This window comes from Talpa europaea, assembly GCF_964194135.1.
Source record: "Talpa europaea genome assembly, chromosome: 3".
Classification (NCBI taxonomy): domain Eukaryota; kingdom Metazoa; phylum Chordata; class Mammalia; order Eulipotyphla; family Talpidae; genus Talpa; species Talpa europaea.
In genome coordinates, this window is record NC_140069.1 from 34,654,170 (window position 1) to 34,680,912 (window position 26,743).

At 37.1% G+C, this 26,743-nt stretch overlaps 1 protein-coding gene across 1 annotated transcript in view; it reads right to left on the minus strand.

Annotated features, from left to right (window-relative positions):
• The window catches only part of SLC26A7 (solute carrier family 26 member 7), a gene marked incomplete at both ends in the record, with an annotated part of 95,827 nt that extends 69,436 nt beyond the window's left edge, over positions 1 to 26,391 (minus strand). The window contains 2 exons of the mRNA XM_084229364.1: positions 2,620 to 2,730; positions 26,199 to 26,391. Of these exons, the coding sequence (XP_084085490.1) occupies positions 2,620 to 2,730; positions 26,199 to 26,391 (304 nt within the window). The remainder of the gene's footprint in view (positions 1 to 2,619; positions 2,731 to 26,198) is intronic.
• Positions 26,392 to 26,743: the final 352 nt, after the last annotated feature.

The following is a 26,743-nucleotide window of genomic DNA, read 5'->3' on the forward strand; positions in this document are numbered from 1 at the left end:
ACATCTGGCCTGTACCCCAGTTCTTGCATGCATAAATAAATGGATCTTTAAAAAATAAAAAATAATAATTCATCTATACAATTTATGTATTCATATATATTCATTTACATGGATGTATTTCTGTTTATACAACTCCATGTTTAGCAAATATTATTAATAATGTTATCGTGAAGGAAAAGGATTTCTATTGATTCTAAAGAATCTTATTGGGATAAAAAAGAAATGAGAAGGTCTAACTAACTGTTCTTTGGAAAAATACATAGACAAAGATAAAATACCTTAAGCTTTTATTGTGTGATATAGTAACTATATTTAAGTTTGTGAATTACATGTATTTTGAGATGTACATTATTTTCCTAGTATACTACTAAGTTCCTATAGCTGCTAATAATAGTTGTTAAGTACAGTCTTATAAAAATGGCAATTTCAAAACCATGCCCCAGTGAAATATCCACAGTGGCTCCTTAGGAAAAGAAGTGATTAAAGTAAATATATGTACACTTAGGCATCAAATTGTGGTTTTAACTTCTTAAAGTAATTGTGGTCAATTACATAAATTTTTTTTCACTTTTTTTTCATCCTTTGTTTAACAGAGGAAATGCTTTTGGGTTACCTCTAAAACAATGTGCTGCTTCTTACTACTGACACATATCTATGCTTTGAAAAAGGAAAATAAATTGCTAGGAAATTAGAAAGCAGGATAATTCAGAAAGAATAGGTCTCAAGAACTTCTAAATCATTATTTTGCAGTTTCCTTTTGCATCAACACAAAAGGAATGTGTACTCTTGAGTACCAGGTTGTAAGGAAAACAAGCTTGGGCTTTAGATTTGGCCAAGGCCAGGCTGTAGTCCTTGCACTTGCAACTCTGAGTTCTCACAGAAACATTTCTGAATTACAGGGTTTTTTAGAATGAAAAGTGCAGATAATAATGGTTAGTTTAAAAAATTGTGTTAGGACAAAATAAAATAATATATCTAAAGCTCTTAATAAGGTATCTAATATATAGCACATCTATAATTATAAAATTTAAGTAACTAACATATATACACATGCATGTGTATATATGCATGTTATATATACATATCATATATATACATATTATAAAGATCTTGGTTCTGATTCCAATTGGGTAGATCTGTCTGTAATGAGAACCAAGATTTCACATTTCTAACAAACTCTCACATACCTCTGATCCTGCTAATTTGTGGTAGCAAAGACTAAAAATAGTTGATCCTGTCCCCCACAACAAAGTTAAGTGATATGTGAAATTTACATAGATAAGATTACTTTGTGAGTTAATTTCTGCATGAGAAATCAACATGGGAAGTAGAATTTTTGGCCTTCCAAATGCTTCCATGTCCTAATCCCTCAAACCCATGGATGCATTATACAACATGGCAAGGGAAATTCATGTTGGAGATGAAATTACCATTGTTAATCAGTTGACTTTAAAACAGGGAGAGTAGCCTGGACTATCCAAGTGTTCCCAATGTTATCATAAGGATCGTTTAAATATTGAAGATGGAAGCAAAAGACCAGAATTAGAGAATGATTTGAAAATGCTAAGCACTGCATCTCCATCTAAAGATGGAGGAAGGTGCTATGGGCCAAGGAAATTGGGAAGTCACTAGAAAATGGAGAAGTCAAGAACACAATTGATCCTTAGATCCCCAAAAAGGAATGTAGCCCACTGACACCTCAATTTTAGCCCAGGAAGACACATAGCAGATTTCTGATCTCTAAAACTGTAGGATAATAAATCTTTCTTTCTTAAAATCAATGTGGTCATGGTAACTTGTTACATTATAAAGAGGGAACTAAGAAATTCACTAACACAAATTGATCATTTAAGAAAAAGACACAAAATGGTGTTATTGCTCACAGGTTAAGATCTTATATACACAAAATATTTAGAAAGGTCTTTATAGATATTTTCTTTTAACCATTTTATTATTACAATAATATTTAAGATTTTATTAAATCTTATAACCAAGAAAGCAGCAAATAGATCTTTGAGACTTCTTCCAAGTTCATACAGATAGCAAGCAACAAATGAGACATACACCCAGGTATATCTAATTTCAAAACTCATGTTTTAGCCAGACTACTCTATTATCCGATTGCCCGTGACAATTACATTTTATTTTGGCAACAGAGAGCTTTTATTTGGCAATAGAAAGCTAGGCAAGTAAGAGATAATACTAATTAAAGACTGCTATTGAATCTAGCTTGGAGGAAACCTAAAGGATCATTTGGTCCAAATGTCATTTACAAGGAAAATATTTTTCAACATTTGAGTAACTAAATAACACATCTTTGTTTCCCACTCAAATGATTATTTTCATTTCATTGTAAGTTATGAAAACTTGTCCTTCTCTTTATAACTTAAAATGCAAAGAATGCTTAACAAGAACCTTGGTTCCATTGTAATAAAACAATAAATCACAATGTATATTAAGTATCTGAGGCACAGTAATAAAATGTCTTGACCTGCTATTGGCTGAGATCTTCAGTAGTGAAGGTCTATCTGCTTTGGAAGTATAATCAATAACTAATGATCACTTATGAGTTCTTTTCATTGGCAACATGAGAAGCATAAACTTGGATATAAACTATACCTGTGGCAACATGACGTCCCATTCCAAATATGGCATAAATGATGACAGGAAAGAGAGACCCATACAAGCCAAACACCGGATGCACAGATGACAGAATAGCAAAGGCCAACCCTGTGAAGGAAACCAGGTAATTAGGACAAAATTATAGCCCCAAGATACCACCCATTATAAAGTAGAAAAGGATATTGTCTTACTCAAACAACAAAAGGAACGATAATTTAATTACTCTATCTGCTCCATAAGACACGAGCATTATTGTCCTACATAACAGAATATTCACTGATAAGTTCATACTTGTATTTCAACACTAAAGCATTACTTTCAGAATATTCTTTATCCTCTGATTACAGAGATGCTTACCAAAAAGCATCGTCTTAGAGTGTCTTCCTCATCCAAATGACAACATCATCACAAACTATTTCCACACACACTTAGAGAAGTGTTTTCACATGTTATCATTGTGTTTGCACAATATTATCTGTCAAGTAGGCAGGACTGGTAGCATTACCACTGACTGAAGAGAAGCCTGATATGAAAGTGACCAAGGTTAGGGCAAAATAGATGCACAGGCAAAAGTTTGCCTGGCTGGTTAAGTGACTGGTTGGACTAAGACTGTGAATCCTGGTAGAAGAGCCAAGGTGTGAATCCACACACTGTCCACAACTGGATCCCAGCTATATGGGTACAGTCTCTCAGGGTGAAAAAAAAAAAAAACTTTGTTTATTCAAAAAAACGGTGTAACTCCTAACCATTTTACTTTTATTACTCTAGATACTACTGCCTACATATTTGCATGTTACATACAGATAGGAAAGTTTCCTAGACATGTCCAAATGACCTTTAGTGGTTTGGGAATTCATTAAAGTAATCTTGTTTGTGGTTGGCCTTTGCCATTAAAAACTGGTTTAGTTGATTCTGATAAATCCATTCAGGTGTATACCATTTAATGACAGGATTTGACTGGGCACAATGGACTTTATAAGTACAAAGAAACTTGAAGAAGGAAGTGGCATTCGAATGACCTGCCTACGAGGCCAATTCATTATTCACACTATGAAGCCTGCCAATCTATTCCAATATCATGCTTTTTTACTGTTTAACTTTCTCTGTTTAAAAGTTAAGTTTAATTTCTTTTTAAACAAATAAACTCTAGTTATATATTAACTATTCTCTTTCAAGGAGTACAATATATTTTAGCCACCATTAAAATATATGAAAGGTCTTCCAATGACCAGTCTCTTTCTCAACCTTTAAACACACATCTGAGTGACTGGTTTCTTGGTAATGTATTCATAAAACTGTGGTGAAAATAAATTAAAAATGATTATAGAAGAGTCAGTGGGAGACGCTGCTCTAGAATTTCATAGAGGAAAACAAGAGAGACAGCAATCTGTTTTGTTCTTTTTTTTTTAAGATTTATTTATTTATTTATACAAGCACCGGGTACAGTCAGAAGCACAGGAGGGTGAGAGAATTCACCAGAGCCAGAGCGGGGAACAGAACAGGCAGACTGACGAAACACACTACTGAGGGGAGCAGCGGGCAGCAGGAGAGGTCTGCGCCCCAGGTGGGACCCTAGCTGGTGGAAACGATGCTGCAGAAGCTGCGGGTGGCTTCACAACACAGCGCTCAACCTCTGTGCCACCAGGGGAGGCCTGCAATCTGGTTTTTGGGAAGGATGGTATAAGGGACATAAAAGTCAGGTCAGCATTAGAAGGTCTGTCCATTCCTCCTCCCCACCGGCAAGCACCTCTTGGTGTTTATAGGGTAAACAATTTTGTAGCAATTTTCTCACCCATTTTCATAATGTTATCTGATAAAAATTACCTGTTAATAAGCAGAATGCTGAGTGTTACCAAGTAAGAAAAAAACATGACCTACCTGTATTGTAGATCACCAAGATTTACTAAATTAATGATGCAGGAAACGGGAAAGAACAGAGGCATATTTGACAAAAGTACTTTGGATGAATCATACGGACATGAAATTCTAATAAATGTGGTATAAATTGTCAGGATAGGAGTTGGCCAGAGATAGATTCCATGTTTATATTTCTACTCTACCTGCAACAGGCAATATTTTTAGGACTCATCTCCTATATGCATAAGGAAAAAGGACCTATTGATGTCCAAAATTACAGGTGAGCAAAGATGGGTCAACTACGTTTAAAACTGCAGTCAGTTTTAGAGAACTTTGTAGAGTCCCACAAACTGGCACTTGCACAAGAAGTAATATGATTTAATTGTCTCATTAGTCTCTCCAGTTTTTGGTACACAAGAAAAAAATATTTATGAAAATCGGAAAAGCCGAACACTCTCTCGTCTTTGCTTCTCATGCAAAACTCTTTGAGGTTCCTGGCTTCTGCTCCCAACTGGCATCAAAAATAGGCAACTTCTAGAACATTCAGCACCCTTGTGCAAATTAGAAAAAAGTGCCCCCTGCTGGACAAACTAACCCACCTCATTTGTGACCAATGACTCTGAAAAGCATCCATAGGTCTATTTTTCGCAGCTCTGGAAAGCTTTTAGTTTACTCAGTCATGAAAATATCCATTTTTCAAAATCATCTTAAAGCACTGTTTTCAATTTGTTTTAAGTTGCCAAACAGAAACCAAACAATGCTTTTCCGTTCTGAATGTTGGGCTCACGGATGAATTACTGCATTTGGCTATGGTACAAGAGGAACTTTAGGATTTGAGATATTTATTTTAAAACCAGAGCTGAGATTGTGACCCTAATAAGTCATACCACTTAATAAATCATGGCATTACCAAATAACACGCCTTCAGTAAAGATCCTTCAATTGAGTAGAATTTAGCCAATGACTGAAAACTTAATTATTTCTTATAAATGTCTGGGGGTTGGAAGTGGAGGTGGGGGAGTGATGTCTTGAATATTGAACATCAGAGGTATTTCTGTATTCACTTCAGAATTTATTCTGAGCTTAGAATTGCTAAAGATAGAAGCATTTAAAAGTCCTCATTCCAAGGAATAAAGGCTAAGTACCAATAATTCCATGAAAGAAAGAGAAGGAGTTTGGAATTTGGAGAAAATACTAACAATAAGACCCAAAGAAAGGAAATGAAATATTCAATCCTGAGCTGCATTCCTTAATCTCGGATTTAAGGTTCTTAGGAGTAGCCTTTTCAATGAAAATGAAAGAGAGGCTTGTATGAACAAAGGAAATGGGAGGCAAGGTAAGCCTGAGGCACTTTTCTGGGTCAACAGTTAGAAAGAAGGGGTAGCTACCTAAAGAAATAAGAAGGTGGTGTGCAATTTCTTCTTCCCTCCCTCTATCTGTTTCTCTTCCTCTGGCCTTTTTCCCTCCTGACCTTCTCCTTATCTTTCTCTATTTTTTAAGCTAATTTCACATTTTCTCTGATTTGTAAGGGGTAGTGGAAATATCTGGAATCTCTTAACATTGAAACAATGGGAAGAAAAGAATCTTGAGTCATTGTACAAATGGCCTTTCAGCTACATATTGTGTTTCCTCTTCAAATGAAGGGCTATTTGTCCCAGGAATAAGGCTAAATGGTGCATCTGCAAATCTAATAATGAAAACTCATTTTAGGTATGTGGCTACACACACTAATAAAGTCAGGACTCATGTGGTATGGAATATTTCTGGGCAGACTCACAGGCTGAACAAAAGGGATTCCACACGTTATATGGACCACCTATTTTACTTCTTTAAGAGACGCAAAGCCTAGACATAACCTCAGTCTATACATGGATTCTATTTGGAAAAACCTCTGGGTCCTCAGAAACCTAACTAACTTGATTAGTTCCTACTGTCACCTACATATTGCTGAGAATATTCAAATCCAGACTGGGTGTATAACCTTCGTAGAACAAACAAAATTTACAAGTGTTCTAAGCTGATCAAAGCTGCCCACTAGAGCTTCTAGATCTTCAGGCTAACAGAGCTTTTCCTAAGTCAGATTTTATTCAAAAGGAGATAAAACATCGAAGCTTCATTGTTTCTGTTCCTCCTATTCTCCTGTAGGATGAAATCCTTGTCACCTATTTGCTTCCTGGGCGAATAGGTCATTAGCTTCTATAGTAAAATATTTGCTATATTTTATCCACCCAGCTCCATTCTCCCTTCTTGGTAGCAATATGCCAGTTTCCTCCAGGAAGGCACACTTTGCACCAAAATATAACAGCTAAGAAAAGGGGAGCTGATTCTCACCCCAAGCTTTAAGCATGGACACATGGCTCAGTCTGGCCAATAAGATTTGCATTCACTTTGCCAGAGTTTCTGGTTTAAAGAAGGGCTCAGAATGCAAATGTGGTAAATGAAATTACATTATACTTTTATTGGAATTGTTAGGTGATTGCATAATTACGTAAGCGTTGTATAAGAATCAATACCTAATATTATATATATATGCAAATATATGATGTAGTGATGAAACAGAAATGACCTGAATGCCTATCAATATAGAGACAGATAAATGTTGGTACATGGTACTAGGGAATATTATGCACCTGTTAAAAAGACTGAATTAGAGCCATATCCATTAGTCTGGACATGTCTATTACATATTGCCAGACATGACAAATTCCACACTTTTATTTTTCATATACTTTGTGAAAATCTATGAGGCTACTGGTATATTTGAAACTTTTTCTTATTGTACAATGAGTTCATAAAACCTCTAAAATTCAATTATTTTTATAGAGACTTTTGAATGTAATATGAACATGGTCCTGAATGCTAGTGCACCCATGTGGAGATTATTTTTCTAATGGAAACAAAGTTAAAAATGTTTTAAGTGATCAATGCAACAGTTATACAGAAGACACATAAATTTGAAAGAAAAATAGGTAGGAAGCTGCTGCTAATATCCAGGTAGTAGTGATAGAGACAGCATTTCCCAAGGAAATATAGTTTTGTGATCTATAAATACACATTCAATAAAAAAAAAATCAGGCCCACACCTGTGGCTTTAGTAGAGAACACTTTCTTTATAGAACATATCAAAGGATCAAAGGGGACTGGATGTGAAGGAGAAATGACAGGAAGCTCATAAAAGACAACTGAAGTCCTGGATTAGGACATCCACAGAGATTGGCCAGGTTAGCTCAAGATAAGCACAAAGTTGGAGGCTTGATGATCATCAAAGGTATAAAGAAGCCAGGGCAGTTCCACAGAAATGACACTCATGAAAAAGAGTGGCAATTTCTTTGCATTTACTAATTAAGGGATCACAGATGACTTTGGAACAAGAACTTCCTGGGGAGTTGAGGATGTTCAAGGAATGGATTTGAGTGGAGAGAGAAGAGGCAAGAGACATGAACTAATCTTTCAAAAACCTTGTGAGAGGACATGGAATCAAAGAAAAGTTGTGCTTATTTTATTATTTTTAAAATTGAATAAACTTAACCACAGAAACAGATCAAGGTTTAATGAGGTCTAAATCTTACACATTTCGAGAAGTTTTCTAGAAAAAAAGATAAAATTACAGCATAAACTTAGTTACAAAGGCAAATATTTATTTAGGATAAGCTATCACACCACAGAAAATTATGAATTTTCAAAGGATGAGAAAGTCCATGATCAAATATCCAGAAAAAATAATAGACTATTTTATTAACTATCTAATAATCCTTTATATTGCTTTCTCCCTTTTAAATATTAGGCTGTTAATTCTTTGAAAATGTCTTCATATGACAATGATTCTTGTAATATTTTTCTATAAAGAGAGTAGAAAGAAAATTTTGGCTTTCCTTTCGCATATCAAACATTTCCAATACATCATATTTCAGGTGTTCTTGACCTCGCCTGTCTCTTGCAGCTCTGCAGGGGCCGTCTGACTTCATGTGGTGCAATCTGACAGCTCCCCTTTTTCTCACACCTCAGGTTTCCTTGCTGACACCCATTCTGGGATTTGTTTATGTCCAGACTCATACATGCCAAGTTAGGTGCACCCATGAACTGAGCCTTTGACCAATGAGAGAGTGAGTAAATGAATATTTCTCCTTCTCCCCCCCTGAAAGATGATCTGGAGGTACAGTTTATACCTTCTTAGGGGCAGGATGGAGCCATCTGTCACTCTTCGAGGTAGCCAGCTCTACAAGAGGCGTCCTTTAGTTATTGTTCCCTCCTTGTCCCTCACGCCTGCCCTCTAGGTTTACACTCAAGTAAAACCACGTAAACCTGACTCAGGTTCTAATTTCTGACCAGTCAGACTAAGGTAACATTGTTTATGACTTTTTTAATGATGACAGATTCAAAATTTTTATTTTACCTTTATAGTTAATAAATAACACATGAAACTTGAACTGTCAGTTAAGAAAGCCTCTATTAAGAATCTTGATAGCTATAAAATTCCAGGGCATTTCTAGTTTTTTGTGCAAAAATTTAAATATTATTTTAGAGCCATGGATTTAATTAATCCTTTTCTTGACAATAACTTTGTAATAGTACTATACGTAGAGATTTTTTTTTTAATCTATGTCAGCCTTTTGCAACAACTTCCTTTTAGCTAGATTTCAAAAACATCTACATCCACACACTATTCATAATAGCCAAGCTATGGAAACAACCTAAGTGCCCAACAACAGAGGAGTGGATAAAGATGTATTATACAAAATATACAATACTAGGCTATTTTTTAAAAAGCTGAAATCTTGTCATTTGCAACAATGTGGATCTGGAGGGAATTATGCTGAGCAAAATAAGCCAGAAAGAGAAATACAAATACTGGATGACTTCACTCTTGTGTGGAATATAACAAAACACAGCAAAGGAGACCAAAATAAACCCTTGGAATTTAATTACAGAATTGAGGCTATCAGAAGGGGTAGTAGGAACCAAAAATGGTGGAGGGGAACCAATGGACTCTGGTGCTTTGGTGTGGGCATGAGGTGATAATATATATTTGTAGAGGTGTAAACACATGCTATAACCAAAGTTACTTCAGTAAACATAATTTTTTAAATAAAAAAAATCTGCAAACAACTTCAATGCCCCAGACTTAAGAATCAGACTTAAGAATGACCCAAGGAAGTTCAGTTGGAAAAAGACAATATTCCTAATCAATTTCCCTTAAAAAAATCTTACTTTGGAAATTTTAGAAAAATATATGGCTATGTAAAAACAGTTCACTTTGGAAGGGATAAATTTAAGTGAGTATGTAATATCAAACTAGTAAATATGAACATGATGTGTTTACACATAAATTACCAAGGGCAATGAGAAAATTAACCTCCACTTGATTGGAAAGTTCAGAAGATAGTACACTTGAGTGAGAGAGCCAAAAAAGCATTCTGATAAAGATAATATTTTGTGACTATTTGGGGAGGATAAATTAAAAAATATCTTGTCTAGACTTAAACACCATGCAACAGGTTTTTTGGGGTTTTTTTGACATTTAAAACCACACAAAAACCATTTTTATTTTTACAATCAAATCATGTTTTCCTATTGACATGACATTATCTTTTAAGTCCAGATCATTAGATACCTGGCTTTGGCCTACCTGAACATGCAACATGATGTCTGAAGTCATGTAGTACTATCCTGTGCACTTAAGATGCCTAGCATCCCTGGCCACACATCAAAGACCACAGGTTAACCCTCATCCCCAATCACAGATGTCATGTAAAAAAGCCCCACAAATTTCCATTGCTTTAAAAAAAAAAAACATTCAACCTCCCCAAGCAGTATAACAGAGGCACTTATATCAGGCTCATGTAGCAGGTATTTAAGATACATCGAATAACAAACTAATAAGTCAGATTAAAATTCCACTTCTGCAGAGTTCATGTTCTCATGGGAAATAGAAGATGGCAAAAATGTGAGCATTAAAAATCAGGATTTAATGAACATTTCTTTTGTGTGAATTCTGCCATGAGCATTTATTCTGCAAAGTAACTTTATGTTCTAATTATTATTATCCCCACATAGGATGACAATCTCAGAGCAGCTAACAAACTTACCCAATTGATGTAGCTGAAATTAAAAATTGAGGTCTTTTTAACAGTTATTCTAAAGTACTTATAAAGATCTTACTCTATTCCCAAGTCCACATAAAATTTTATGAGAGATACAAAGGAACATATAGAAGGTCCTTGCCTGAAACAGATGTTATCTCAAGTTCAACAATCATATGTGCAGTTTACAGAATGACCAATATAGGCAAAGTTCAGAGAGGGTAGAAAAATTACAGGGGATATAATCACTAAAAGTTTTATTGGACAATAAGAACTAAAGTGGGGGGGAGAAGGATGAACAGAACTTTATTTTCTCACAACTTGTCCACATTCCCACAGAGTTTTGATGCATTTTATTCTGGTAGTTCTGATTTTGTTGTTAAGAATCTCTCACATTTTTGGTTTTAAAACATTGCTTTTTTTTTTGTCTTGGAAACTCTATATTTATATACACATTCTTGACCCTGTCACCACACCTTTATTAAAACTCATGTCCATTGACTTGCCAACCTCGTGATGTCCATAGAACACATTTCTCATTCCCCTTTGCTAGTTCCTCAGCGACTTAAATATCAATGTTCCCCAAGGGTTCTTCCATTCTGATTTAGTCTACAAATTAACCATGAATTAATCTACCAAGTCCCATGATCATAACATATATACACTATATATTATGTATTTCAAGAATATCTCTCCTGAACTTCAGACCCAAGTGGACACAACTAGGGATTCCATGGACACTCATTACAAAACCAAAAGGAAATTATTTTGCCTCCTTCCACCAGCAAAATCTCCATAAGAACAAAACAACATGCATTAAAAATAAAACAAGAACTGGTGTTCTTGTTTACTTAAATCTAGCTCAGAAAATACATCACCACTCATCCAATTCACAAACCTTGAAGTTATCCAAAATATTTTTACCCTCACATCATCAAGGACTGATCAAGCCTTATCTATTCCATTTATAATTGGTGGACTCTGTCCCTCCTCTCTGCCACCAACCTCTGCCTTTGTCTGTTCAGACCACAACACTTTCTTTCCTGTATAGAATTTCTCCCAACTTGCTTTTCCTAACTAGTCTTGTGCCTCCATCAAGTATGGAATGTGCTGCTGTCAGAGTGATCATTCCAGAATTCAAAAATGTGTCACTCCTTGGCATCCCTTAAGATACACCAATGTTTTCCATCATCTTATAAAATAAACCCAACCCCATTCCATGCCACTCAAGTCTTTCTTTTTTTAAAAAAAAGATTGATTTATTTATGCATACCAGAGTTGGGGTATACACCAGAGGTGTGGGGGGTGAGAAGATTCACCAGAGACAGAGTAGGGAGCAGAACAGACAGACTGACCAAAGCATACTGCTGAGGAGAGCAGCAGGTGAGTCAGGAGAGGTCTGCTGCACCATATGGGTGGCTCCCTGACGACAGGGTGATCGAACTCATGCTGCAGTGGCTGAGGACAGTTTCATAGGTTGCGTCTTAACCCCTTGCAACACCAGGATGGCCCTCCACTCAAATCTTTCATGATCTGTTAACCCATCCAGCTTCAACTCCCACCAAATAAGATTACTGGTTAAGTATTTAAACAAACTGTGTTCTCTTATTTTTCTTAATATTACATAAGATTTTCCTATCTATAGTGGACTTCACCTGTGGTCCCCCTGGGAAACTCTTATTTAGCCTTCAAGATCTAGATATATTGTATTTTCCTCTTGAAATCGTCCCTGAATACCAACTTCATCCCCACTCTAGAAAGAGTGCCACAGGTTATCAATGCCATCACCATGCCTTGTATATTCCTCATGGGTGCCACTTACCAAAAGTATTACAATTGCGAAGTTTCTGTCCAGGTCTACAATTAGATTGTGAAATCTATTGTTTAGGAATATAGTAAGAATTACTTGCATTTCTAAGTAAACTATTGCGTGTCCAGCAAAGTACTGGAATCTCTTTCACGGGGGCTCAGGTAAGTACATAAAAGGCCCTAGGAATGAAATGATATAGTTACCAGAGTAATGAGGATGATGAGGAGGGACACAAAGGGCCAAAGGCAAAGCCAGGTCCCAATTATCAGATGGATGAAAGCTTAAGCAAGGTAAGTGGTCTAGGAGACTGTAAGCAGGCCAGGAAATGAGGTTCATAAATAGTCCAACTCAGAAGCCAGTGCCAACCCCAGGGTGCTGAAGTCCAGCTCTTCAGAAAGTGCTGAGCACAAAGGGCAGAGCATGATTGGGGCTCTAAGGCTTCTCAGAAGTCCCCACAATCTTTCCCCTCAATGATGTTAAGTAAAATTGAGCAGAAATTGCCCCACATGGTGTCATGGTTCCGTATTTTGTTTTGTTCTGTTGAGAACCTTATTTCCACAATTCTCCTCTAGCCCACAGCCCAGGTGTGGGAGCAGGAGACACCAAGAATTTTCCTTCCCCTTTCATATTATCCGTTTGCTAGTATCTCCTTCACTGACTTCTCTTTGCCAGTCAGGTGCATCTTCTCACTACCTCCCATAGACCCAGGCCCAACCATTAAAACTGGGGCCTGCTCAAAGATGGTAGAAAAACCAAAGGCGACATATCCGTGATGATGGCTCCCTAGACTGTAACTCAGACCGGAATCAGGTTCTATCTTAAATTCTCCTACATTTCACCTGAGCTGCTGACACTGTATTCCCCAGTTTTACCTTTTGTGCCCTATTGCCACTGGTGAACCACAGGCAATAAACTTTATACTCACCAGACCAAGTTGTATGTCTTATCTAACCTCCCTGAACCTGATCTCAGTCCTACCTTCTCAGATGTCTCCATTCTATTCACTCCTCTCAGGTAGAGTGCCACAACCTCAGCTCAGGTAATAGAATAGCAGTTTCCAGATTCCTTCTCTCCTCCCCTACCACCTCCCCTACCTAATCAGAGGGCAACCAATGGGAAAGGTCAGCGCTGAATACTCTGAAGAAAACATGTTTACTGGCGTGAACAGCCATGGGCATGTTTTTCTCTCTTCTACTATTTCTTTACCCCTGCCACTGGCAAGATCCCAGTACCATGGGATCGAGTTGTGATCTGTCTCTCTTTATCTTTCCAGAAGCACTTCCAAACCTTAGCTTTATAAGAAAGAAGGAAGCACTTGTGAGATCTCAGTGCTAAATTGTTTTTGCTCCATTCCAGCTTTGCAAGAGCTATGCTTTGAACACAAACTCAGATAATAAAGTGCGGTTCCGGTTGCCAGTCCCTAAATGTTACCTGTGTATATAATTCACTTAAAATCCCCTCCAGAGAAAGACTCATTAGCAAAACATTCCAGATAACACCATTCTGTAGCTAATCAAGTCTTGTCAGCTGTCACTTTGTTCTTTATATTTATCAAATTTTTGCCACTAAATATTTATTTCAAGTTATGTTGTATAGATGGGACTTGTACCACTCTTCATGTTCCTAAATAAAAACACAGAATTCTTTGGCAGCTCCTTAGGTTATACAAGCTACTCCAGGCAGAAAGTGGCTGAAACCAATACTCTACAAACTTTCACTAAGAAAATGTTCCCACCCTTACGTACCCACACCAGTATGATATCTTCAAGGCTGAAATAATAAGATCATATTCTCATAGACTTTTGTACAAATTTCTGAGGAAGGAAAAAATAATAAGCCCCTTGTGGGCTGGGATTGTTGTCTTATACTTCTCTGTCTCTTTCCAAGAACATAGCAAAAGACTGTATTCTTTCAAGTATTTTTTTAATAGAAATAAATAAAGAACCCTAGGAAGACAGATTAGTATTCTTGAAAACAAAATAATTAGGTGGCGGTAAGCACTTCCAAGAATTACACATTAGAAATGAAACCCAAACTGTGTGGGTAATGATGAAAGTTATTTCCCTCTGGTAACTAGTTTGTGGTGGTCTTAGCATTGTTATTAGCAAACCACAGTATAATCAGCTGTCTGGTTCACAGCACCAGTGGGTTCAGGGTTAAGCAATATTACAAGTGGTTCTCCTAGGGTAAATTTGTATGTATTCAACAATCACAATTATATGAAAACAAAATATCTAATGACACACTTCTCACAGAGCAGTGTCATTAATTAAAGATCAGTAGTTCTAATGACTGGTGGGCTGAAGGCAAACTATATCAAGTAGCTTGTTACACAGGTGAGATCTCACTAGACTGAAAATTACCAAGATCAAGAAGCTTCATGACCAGCACACCTAAGAACTTAAACATAAGAAGTAACAGGAAGAGACTGGAAGTTTCCACATGGAAGGCAGCCACTCTAGGACAGTAAGCACCATCAAGTGACATCCCATCATCTCAACTGGTGTTTTTCACTGACGATAAATACCTAAGTACCTACTATGCACCAGATACTTGAATAAAGAGCTGGTTTGGGATACGCATTACTAAGACCATAAGGCTTGGCTACCCTAGGCTGCAAGTAGTCTCTACCCAAAGGAACATATAGCTTAGAAGAAAAATTAGATATAAATCAAAAACAAATGCAAAAGAATAAGGTACTATGGGGGAAATAGAGATATCAGGCATTTTCTGCAAGTCTGTAGTTCTTGACCCTGACTGCTTATTTACTTGATTTTTTTCTCTCTTAATTAAGGAAGCTGAGGCCCAAATCATTAAATAGCTTGCCCTATATTCCCCCCAGAGATTCTGATTTAATTAGCCTAGAATTTGGGCATGGGTATTTTTTTAACTGTCAAATGATATTGTAACATGCCACCACGGTTGAGAACTTCTGAGCTAAACCCAGCCCTAAAATATTATAAAACATAATCAGATGAATTGGATAGAAAAGGAGGATTATCCATGTAAGATGAAGCAGTAGGTTCTAGTGCCCTGAGGCAAAAGAAGCATAATCCTGTATAACATAAAGAGCAGCTCAGTGTAACCAGAACATAATGTAACATTAAAGAAAGATATGGCTGGAAAGGTAATCAAGATAGAAATATTGAAGGGGCTTGGAAAACTTAAGAAATCCAGTTCAGTGTGATGACAGAAAAGGTGGTTATTCATCTACATAACTCCCTTTTTAATAGTGTTTCATTCTTACATATTTTCCCCAGTTCTATTGAAATAAAATTATGCATAAGTTTAAGGTGCACACATAATGATTTGACTTCCATATATTGTGAAATGGTTACCACAATAAATTTAATTAACACACACCATCTCCTAACCATACAAAAAGAAGAAAAAAAATGTTTTCTTTTGATGAGCGCTCTTAGGATCTATCAATTTCCTCTGCACCACATGCAGTGATCACTAGAGTCATAAACTGTACATTACATCACAAGTACTTATTTTCTGATAACTAGAAGTTTGTACATTTTGACCACCATCTCCCAATTCCACTTACCACCCCCTACTCTTGTCACTGATAACCACAAATCTGACCACTATCTCTTTTTCTATGAGTTTGGTTGTGTGTGTGTGTGTGTGTGTGTGTGTGTGTTGATTCCACATACAGTGATATCATTTGTATTTGTCTTTGATGCATTACACTAAACATCTAGTTCTTCTGAAAACTGATGGTTTAGACAATCAAGGTGGCCTTAAACTGAGTTCAAAAACATCTTGCCATAGACCTGAAGAAGATGAATAGTAACAAAGTGATCAGCACTGTAATGGAATGTAAAAGGGGAAGGAGTGTGGGGAATATGACAAGTTGTCAAGTCTAACCCATGAAAAGGTGCAGGTATTGGTGAACTTTAACCAACTATTACCATTTGAGAATATGAGCCAATTTTTATTTGATTATTAGATTTGAATGAAGGGGGGAAGCTCTCAAATTTTATATGAACTCTTCTAATAGTTAAATAGTGGCCCCCTACATTATATAAGAACAAAAAATGCACATTTCCAGTCAAGTTCCAGAATCATATGTGGAGTTCCAGGAAGTCTAAAGGGATGAGAGCTAAGAGAGATAGACCAATGAGGTGGTGACGTGAGGGCACCATAGGTAGAGAAGTAACAGTTGAAAATCCACTAGCAATGGTGTAGTTGAAGGGATTTTAAACATATCTACACTATCTAATTTAGATTTTTATTTTTGGAATTTGAAATAGATAACAGAGCGATAAAACTACGAAAGAGAAGGCATTCTAACTGGCAAGAAATGACTGGTTTTATGAGTGTTGGTGGCTTTTAATTAAGACAAGAGCATGGGCTTTTGAGTCAGAAAGGCCCTCATTTAAACACTCCCTCCATTTCATAAAAACAGGGTTTGGGACTTGTATTTGGGTTTTAATTTGTGTTTGGAACTTGTACAGAAATGTGTATTATCTTGCAATAAAGCAAACTAATCAGCTTTCCTTTATGAAATATAGATAGCACCATCAAACTCAGGCTTGTTATGAAGATTGATAATGCACAATGAAAGTTTTGTACAGTTCATGGCATATTTTAAGCATTTAGCAAATTTTACACTATTTGCTCTTATCAAAGAAATTTTCACAAGGACAAAAACCATCAGACATATTTGAGGGACATTAAGAAGGAAGAATTTATAGATCTTGATTAATTGAATATGCCTCTTACATGGAAAAGGAAAAAGGATCACTTTTGGATTTCTGGTATAGATAGGAAATAAATTTCAGTGCAATAATGAATAGAAGAAAAGGACTGATTTTATTTTATTTTATTTTATTTTTTAAAGTGAAATTTTTTTTAAAGATTGATTTATTTATACAAGCACTGGGTACAGTCAGAAGCGCGGGAGGGTGAGAGAATTCACCAGAGCCAGAGCGGGGAGCAGAGCAGGCAGAAGGACCGAAGTACACTGCTGAGGGGAGCAGCGGGCGGCAGGAGAGGTCTGCGCGCCATGTGGGACCCTCCTCTGGTGGCCGGGGAGCAGCCAGGGATCGAACCGGCGCTGCAGAGGCTGCGGGCAGCTTCGCAACCCAGCACTCAACCGCTGCGCCACAGGGGAGGCCCAAAAGGACTGATTTTAAAAGGAGAAATGAAATGTTCATTTTTAAATACAACCCTGGAAGACATTAAGGCAATAAGCAGCTAGACATTTATAGCTAAAACTGGGATAAGAAAATTCGCCTGGGTATACATTTTCACAACTCACCAACAAAAAAGTGGCAACCGAAGCCGTGGAAATGAATTAGCTCACGAAAAACAAAATGTACTGAAAGGAAAAGATGATCAAGAACAGATACCAGGGCCTCCCAGGTGGCGCAGCGGTTGAGTGCTGGGTTGCGAAGCTGCCCGCAGCCTCTGCAGCGCCGGTTCGATCCCCGGCTGCTCCCCGGCCACCGGAGGAGGGTCCCACATGGCGCGCAGACCTCTCCTGCCGCCCGCTGCTCCCCTCAGCAGTGTACTTCGGTCCTTCTGCCTGCTCTGCTCCCCGCTCTGGCTCTGGTGAATTCTCTCACCCTCCCGCGCTTCTGACTGTACGCAGTGCATGTATAAACAAAAACAAAAACAAAACAAAAAAAAAGAACAGATACCAAACATATCAACTAGTGTGCTAATTATTATTGACGTGGTGTTAAGAAGAGGGAGAGCTGTGCTGCTGAGGTTGTGGCTAAGGTAGAAGTCTTGCCTGCTGTGCAGGCATCTCCAATGTCAGAAAAACCAACAGAACTCAGGACAAGCCTTCTCTTAAACCACGTGGGAAAGAGGAAAACATCCACAGTGATGTTCTGGGCTAGGTGGTAAGGGTTAGAGGTGGCATCTACACTGATAGAAGAGAACAGGTGAAGACCAGTAAGCATGGCTACACATTCATGATACCATATTTTTCCCTTTTATTGCCCCTTAACCTTTAGTGAAGTCTCATCCAAGTGCTTCTCGTGTCACCTCTGGCACATGGTACTAGCTCCTCGGGTTAGTATTATCCAAGCATGCCTCTCCTCCCTCTGATCCTGGGCTAGCTTAGGGGGTCTGAAGCTCTCAAAGCAAAGAGCAGGAGCTCTGGGTACAGATATTTTCTTCCACTGGCAGAGCCCTCTTCAGTTCTCAACCAGAATTCTGGGTTTTATTTCACCAAGGGAGGTGAAATGTCATCACAGGGCAGGCAGCCTGAGTGGTTGATGTTGAGGTGTGCTGTTACCCAGAGTCAGCTTCAGTCTCACTCAGGGTATGCCTATATGTACCAGAAGCAATTCTGGAAATAGAAGGCAGTGATGGGTGAGGGACCAAGCTTGGCAGGTTATGGTTGGAATCCCTCTCAGGCAAGTCACCTAGTGTTCTGAACTTCTGATTCCTCTTCTCATGAAATTACAATATACAGCATATCTATCTTACTAAGTTTTATAGAGTTAGAAACAAATTGGTAACACATTTAAATTGTAACAACACACAAATATGTATTTAAGGTCATCAGAAGTAACCCAACTTAAACCTAATTAAGCAAAGAAAAAATGTGCTTGCGCATGCTAACTCACATCAGGACTGTTCATCTCTACTATGCCCTTTGCTGGGTAGCTTTCATTTTCAGACTGTGAAGATCTTAGAACGCTATAGAAACACATCATCTTTACTGTGCATAGTCCAGGCACAAGAGACATTTCTAAAAGTCCCACACATGTCCACCCATGTCCAAGGGCTGCTTGTACCAATCAGGTCATTTGTGTTGCCATCATCATTTAAAAGCAACAAATGACAGAGTCATTGCATAGTAAGTCCATTCCCTTGTAGCCTAAAGTCAGACTTTGTCCCTCGATCAGTCACTGACCAGGTATATGGAATTGTACTAACTATGAAGACTTGAGCTGCAAGCCTCCACTTGGCCCAATAACTGTTTCTGGATCCAGTTCTCAACACTGTTGCTGTTGAGAGAATCTTGATTAACTGCTATAGAATCTGGAATAACTGCAAAAAGAAACAGAGCCTGAATATCTGAGAACTACTCCCAGGAAATTTGATTTAATTGCTTGAGATTGGGCCCAAGTGTCCTTTACACTCCAAGGGGTTCTTTTCACCCCAATGTGGTTTCAACAGGTCCCCCAAATTCAGAATTCTGGTTGAGGGGGACATAGGCCATTGATCAGCCTGGTCTCCATCATTAAAGACAAAATTAGAATCTCATCTAAGTCTCCAATAACTAAACATTCAAGTTAAGTTGTTCCCCAAATAAAATAAGCCATAATTACTAGAGAAAGCAGGGATGGATCCTAGCTGGCACTATCAGAAGTCTACTACAATGCAGGCCACACACTTATCTTCCGACAAGTACTGCATGTGCCACTGGAGCCACTACACATTACCTTCATGCTCACTGCCAATCTATTTTAATATAAGTCTTGTCAAGATCTCACCACCCTAAAAAGGGAAGGTCACAGTCCTTCCATGTGAACCACTCTAGATGTTACAGAGAACATTATTCTAAGTACCGAAAAATATAAATAACCCTTACAAAACAAACCCTGGAAATCTGACTATAAAATTGAGGCTACCAGTGAGGGAGGGGCTCAATGGGCTATAGTGGAGGATTATAGGTGTCTTGGGGGTGGCTGTGGTGTGGGAACATAAATCTGAAGAGCTGTGATCCTACATATCCGAATCATATACAGTGTTGTAAAGCAAGGTAATAAATAATGAAATAAATAAATAACATACTAGTCCTTTCATATAAAAATCACAATTTCTTCATATTTAAGAAAAACAAAAGGATATCAGAAGTGCTGAATGAAGCAAGAGGATGAGTTATGGATGAAGGGATATGGAGAATGGAGAAGTCTATGGTGTCACTATCTTCTGAGTATGTTTTTATGGGGCTCAGGAAGTATACTCTAGACTTATTTAGCAATATTTACCTGCTGTTATTTCTGGAAAAGAGAAAAGTTACTTGTAGAAAGTTATAGTGATGAAGGGGGTTAGGTTAGAGATAGGTAACTAATGCTAGGATTTTGTATCCTCAAGGCTGAGACCATACAGGGAAAAATTCCCAGACAAGCTTTTAATCTTTGCAATGCAGTATGCTTCAGGAATTTCCACTTATTGTTCCACATGTCACTAAGCTGCCCTCAGGAGTGCAATGAAGCTCAGCTTCCACACATATGTTTTGGTGCAAGTAATGCCACACATTCTGCATAATTATAAGGAACATCCATCTTTTGTCTGCGACCCAAAATGCTGTGGTTTGAACATCAGGCAACCCTATGGCAACATAAAATTTGCATGGTTTAGGAACAACTATTCTAGGTGATCCCTTGGAATGCAAGGCAAAACATTCTCATATTCCTCCTCAGTGGATTAGATTCTTTTTTTTTTTTTTTTTTTTTTTTAAAGATTTATTTATTTATTTATACAAGCACTGGGTACAGTCAGAAGCGTGGGAAGGTGAGAGAATTCACCAGAGCCAGAGCGGGGAGCAGAGCAGGCAGAAGGACCGAAGTACACTGCTGAGGGGAGCAGCGGGTGGCAGGAGAGGTCTGCGCACCATGTGGGGCCCTCCTCCGGTGGCCTGGGAGCAGCCGGGAATCGAACCGGCGCTGCAGAGGTGGCGGGCAGCTTAGAAACCCAGCGCTCAACCGCTGCGCCACGGATTAGATTCTTATATGGCAAGTCATGCATTTTAGGTCTCTACTCTGTCTCAGTGTTTGAGTTTTCAAGTTGGAAACAAAGAAACTATTTCCCTCAGGTGGTCATCCCAGCTAGAAAGTGAACTATATGCTCTAGAGACCAGTCACACTGCTTAGCTTGCAGACCAGTTATACTGCATAGCTTGCGGTGACATGTTTTAAGTGAACGATATTCTCAACAATGTTAGTTCATCTTCAAAATACATTCTGTAGGGAAGTCCTACAAGATGCCAGTTAAAAACATTGTGGCGAATGCCAGCTATAATGGCTCACGCTGAAGGTTAGTAATGAAAGCTCACAATTTTTCAAATATTTGAAATCTATAAATGGTTTCTTCAAAATATTTGGACATGAAAGAGAATGACCTAAATTATTTCTTTCTTTGCATTGAGCACATCTATACTTGTATTTATTTACTCTGGGATGGGATAATCACCCCTTTGACAACCTTGGTACAGAACAGACCCCTTCTCAGAATACTCTTTTTTTAAATAAGTAACAGAAAACACACAGAATTATTTTTTTAAAGAATTACATTAGAATACATTAGTTCAGGTTCACAGAACTGAAGGACCTGTGGGCTTAAGTTGAGAAACTAATGTTCCATTTTCTCAAATTTTATTCAAAGGTGAATTCAAGGCATTTCAACACAACAAGGAAATGCCTTGGTGAGGGAAACAATTCAGGCATCCATATCACTGGGCAAGGAATGGGAATACCAGCTGAAAGAGTGGCAGTGCATGTGTGAGTTAGTGGAACTGTGGCAAAATGCACGTGTGTGCCCTGTCTAAGGGGAATGCCACAGCATCCAGCAGATTTTTACCACATGGGAATGTGGGCCCCCATATGGCCATGAATTTCCCCCTTTTCAAGAGAAGCTAGTCATTTGAACTTTCATATGAATTATTCATACTTGTTAATGTTGGCTTGAGGAAAAATTAACACTTTAGGACAAAGGAAACTTACTTAACTGGATTTATCTGGAATGCTACATTTCAGAAAAGTAAGAAGAATTGGAAAAAATTAATTACTCATTTTTATGTATTTTTTACTATCAGTTTCCTCATTACATTCATTTGGAAAACATAATAATTGGTTTAAATTTAATTTCCTTCCTAGAGTGGGAGCATGCTACCCTATAGAACAATGAAAGGATTCAGGAACTAAATTGTTTTTAATTTTTCTATGAAACATTTGTTGCAAACCTTCTCCTATGTGCTAGGCAATATACAAGCTGGTAAGAATATAAAGATTAAGACATTGTTTTGTTTCCAGAGCATACCGAGTGGAAAGAGATGTACCAAATATTATAATACAATTTGTTAAAGTCTATCACAGAGATAGTAAAAAGTACAAAGGGAGTGGGAGGGAGAAAAACACATTTCCCAGGAGATTGAAAGGGAGTCTTAGAGGAGAGATTTCTCAGAGATGAGATCTTGTTAAGTAGACCTTTGTATCAAGGAGCACAGATTATTAATGATAATAGGTTATTCTGAAGAACTGGGCTTTTATTCTAGAGGAAACAAAGGGTCACAGCAAAATTTTTAATTTTTTATTGCAAAATTTTAAAGGAGAATTGATATGTTCATATTTTTAACCACCATTCTGGTTGCAAGATGGAATTTGGTCGATAGGAGGAGATAGACTAGAGAATAAAGACCCACAAGATGATGATTTCAATAATTCAGGCAGTGAATGAGGGCTGCATCAGGGGTCATAAAATAAGATGACTTGATTGTAAAGATATCTGGGACACAGAAATAAAATGTACCTTGGCAGAGGGGTAAAGAAAAATGAGTTGAGAATGACTCTTAAGACTCCCTATGAGAAGTAGTCTAATATAAAGGTGACCACAGTGTCTGAAGGCAGACTAGTTCAGTGCAAATTGTAATTCTTCCATTTATTTGCTGTGTGGCTTTGGTCAAGTTAGGAACCCTCTTTGAGCCTCAGCGTTTTCTATGTCAAGAAATCTTAACTACAGTGTTTACAGCTGTGCCTGAAAATTACTGTTATTATTATTAATTATTATAATTCTGTTTAGATGGTGGTATCATTTGGTTGGTTTGTTTTTCTGTTTGTTTTACAAGACTAAATATTGCATTTGAAGTTCTTTTAGAAGATTCTAGGCTAGTATAATTGAAGATGTGGATCGTCAGTTGAGAAGATTTCATCAGCACAGTGATGACTCTTTAAGCCTCTTATGCAGGTAAAATAGCCTAAGATGTTTTTGAATTAGAAAGCCAGGGCTTGATGTTTAATGGACTGATAGAGTGAGAGGTAAAAGCATCAGGAGCTCATAAGAAGAGAGGCCAGAAAGGTAGCCAGAAGAAATCAAAAAAGCAATGCCTAAAAGTCAAATGAAAGTTTTGAAAGAGTATAGTTAATACAGAAAATTCTATAGGAGTCAAGTTCAGTGCTAATAAGCAAGCATTTGTATTTAAAGTTGAGAAACTTTAATGAAATGATTTTAAATGGAACTTGGTATATGACATATAGAAAGCACTAAAGTGTTAGTTTCTTAATTTCAAAAGTATTTCTAAGGAAAGAAGAAAAAAAACAACTGCGAGACTAAACCATATAACTTACCATATTCATAGGCCAAAATGTTGATTTCAACAATTTCATGTGATTCAACTATGCTCAGACAAAACTGAAAAGATACTTTAAAGATCAGTGGGTTGAAAACAGGTACTTGTTTCTATTGTGTGTTACAAAGCTGAGTAAATGGGTACTTTGGTGGTGGGTGCTGTATGGTAAAGACACCTGAAGGGGGGATCCTGTACTTCCTAAATACCAACAACAACAACATTGCAAACTAACAATATTTCAGTAAATAAATTACTTCTTTCTTCTAACTTTCCCAAAGAAATGGAGTCCATAACAATTGCCTGTATTGTACTGCTGCGAATAGGAGGTAATGAATATTCAAATGCCTTCCTTACTCTATATCCTACTGTAGTTCTTTTCCTTGTCGCTTCCCCTTGCAAGGATGAAAACTAAATGCAAAAATAATTTGAAGGGAATGATATTTGCACTTTTCCAAAGAAATGTCTTCTGTTACTAATAACATTGGCATTATGAAAAAGTCTAGTTATTTTGGCAGTGTAGAGTATAAAGTATAAAAGGTTAAGAGTGTTGGCTTTGGAACCAAGCCCTGACCCTACCACTTATCAGGTATGAGACCCAGGGAAATTTACTTACTTTTCTAAGTCTCCATTTTCCCACATGGAATATAAAGAAGAGACTGTTATCTCTCAGGATTTGTTATGGTAAGAGAAGATAATGTATATAAGGGCTTTAGAATAGTTCCTGTCACAGCAAATGCTAGCTTATGATATTTCACTTTTTTCTTTCCATAGTAGATAAGTATGAGAATGTTTGAGAGAACTGTTTAAAAGAATAGGTACTTCTTAGAAGGATTCATTTCATACACCAACAAAAATCTTTAAGATCTTTCTAGCTGTGTAGCCCTGTCTAATCACCTGTAGTCTTTCAAGAGCACCAGCAACCAGATTCATAACTTTCCGATATTCAATGTGCTGCTCATCAATAGGGGCTGGTCAATGTGTTTCTCCATAACCAGTGAAATACATAACTCATAAAACAAAAAACCTCAAAATTCATACCCAAATAAAAGCCATACAATCAACTACCAAAGACTTACACATAACTGATATCACTGATGATATATAGCAAGTATATCATATCCGAAAATTTCCTTATTAACTTGATATTTCACAAAAATAAGCAATTATTTTCAAAAACACATTACTATTTTCACTTTACAATAAATTAAAGCAAAATAAAGGTATAAAATATACTGAAATGATCCGGTGAAAAAGCCCTTGTAATTTCATTACTTAAGCTTGAAAGTAGGTGGTAATATTTTATTTTGAACTTAAAATTAAATAGCAACAGGTTAAAAATGTCCTAACCTGTTATTTACTTTGCACTTTTTTGAAAGATGACTATAATTTGTCACTGACAAAAGGGTCATCAAAAATATAATTCAACCTAGTCAGGGAAATGAAATCCCATAAAGTATGATAGTGTCATGGATCTTAAAGTGAAGTCACCAGTGCACATGTTCCTAATCTGACTAAAAACACAAATACACAAACTAGTTTGTTCCAGCTACAGAATAATTCAATTAAAAATATGCTTATAACTTAACAGTATGAATAATAGTTTAAATTAGGGAGGTAGTGAAACTGCAAGGAAATATAAACCTACAGACTCTATGCCAAGGAAAGTGTTTCAAATTCTCAAGACTGAGAAATCAGTTCCTTTTCTTGCAACAGGTAGAAACTTATTACACAAATTAGTTAAAAAAATACAGTGAACATCTCAGTAAGGAAAACATATATACACGCACACCTACACACACACACATTCAGTTTCTTGTGCATACTAGTTAACAGCTTAATCAAGAGAAATACCTATCTAGAATATCATTTAAAATTTAGCATCTGTTTTGGGAAAGTTAAAATCAGACTTCTTACTAGTTTAAATTTCTTATTGAGAAGTAGATCCAGTACGTAATGTGATACAGAATTAAATCAGCATGCGCAGTAAAACATAAGCTCTAAGGACATAAAGGATTCTCTTTGCAAATAATGATCTTGGCAAAAAGCCTCCTTTATGTACAGAAAGCTCTGTTCTTTGCTTATAGCAACTCTCAAGGTTACAACAGGTAATTGTGTACTGCTAATTAGGGTTACAAACGATATGTTCAAGCCAAGAGATATTTTATAGCTCCATTCAGCAAAAGTAGGAAACTATATCAGCAAGGTCAAGCTATTAAAACTCCAACAATTACTGACCTTTTGCTCTTATAGAGAATGAATTTTAATGTAAATATGTAATGCCATTCAAAAATTGGTTCAATGATTAATAGTTATTTAAAAGTTAGCAAAGAAAGGCAACTAGGAAAACTTTCTTATACAGAGAGTCAATGTGCTTATTTCTACAAAGTTGATTAAAATATCCACTTAATTAGCTCAATTGTAGCTCCTAAGTCAAACTTTCTTTCCAAGAAAGCAAAGCAAAGTGATATCTATTCTTCATAAAACAGGAAAGTCAAATGCAGTACATTACCTTGTGTTACCTGTTGAACAGCCAACATTAGCCCAGACACAGTGTCTGGAAGCAAGTTTTCTTTCAGATTGTAATGTGGTGCCCATTCCAAAATAGGTAGCCGCCTTCTACACCACTGCTTAATATCTTCACAATGAGGGGTAGGCATCTTCCTCCAGAGCACACTTTTCTTTTTCCTTTTTGCCCCTGTCATTTTTTCAGATTCCCTCTTGTAGAAGAAAACTTCTTTGGACAAAAAAAAAAAAAAAAATGTTGTAGAACACCTCCTTTCAATGCCAGGCTCCAATTCGTCTGTGGTTTACAATGTCAAAGCTATCCAGAATATAAATCAATGAGGGGGGGCGTGGAGAGAGAGAGAGAGAGAGAGAGAAAGAGAGAGAGAGAAAGGTATTAACAGAAACAAATATATGCAGCTGGACTATATATCTTATTATATAGTGCAGCAAATTATTCTAGTTAAAAGATATAGATTAAAACCTGGAATTCTTATCTGAATGGAATGGAGAAATGGTTCCTGTTAATGTGATACTTTTCTGATCTTAGAA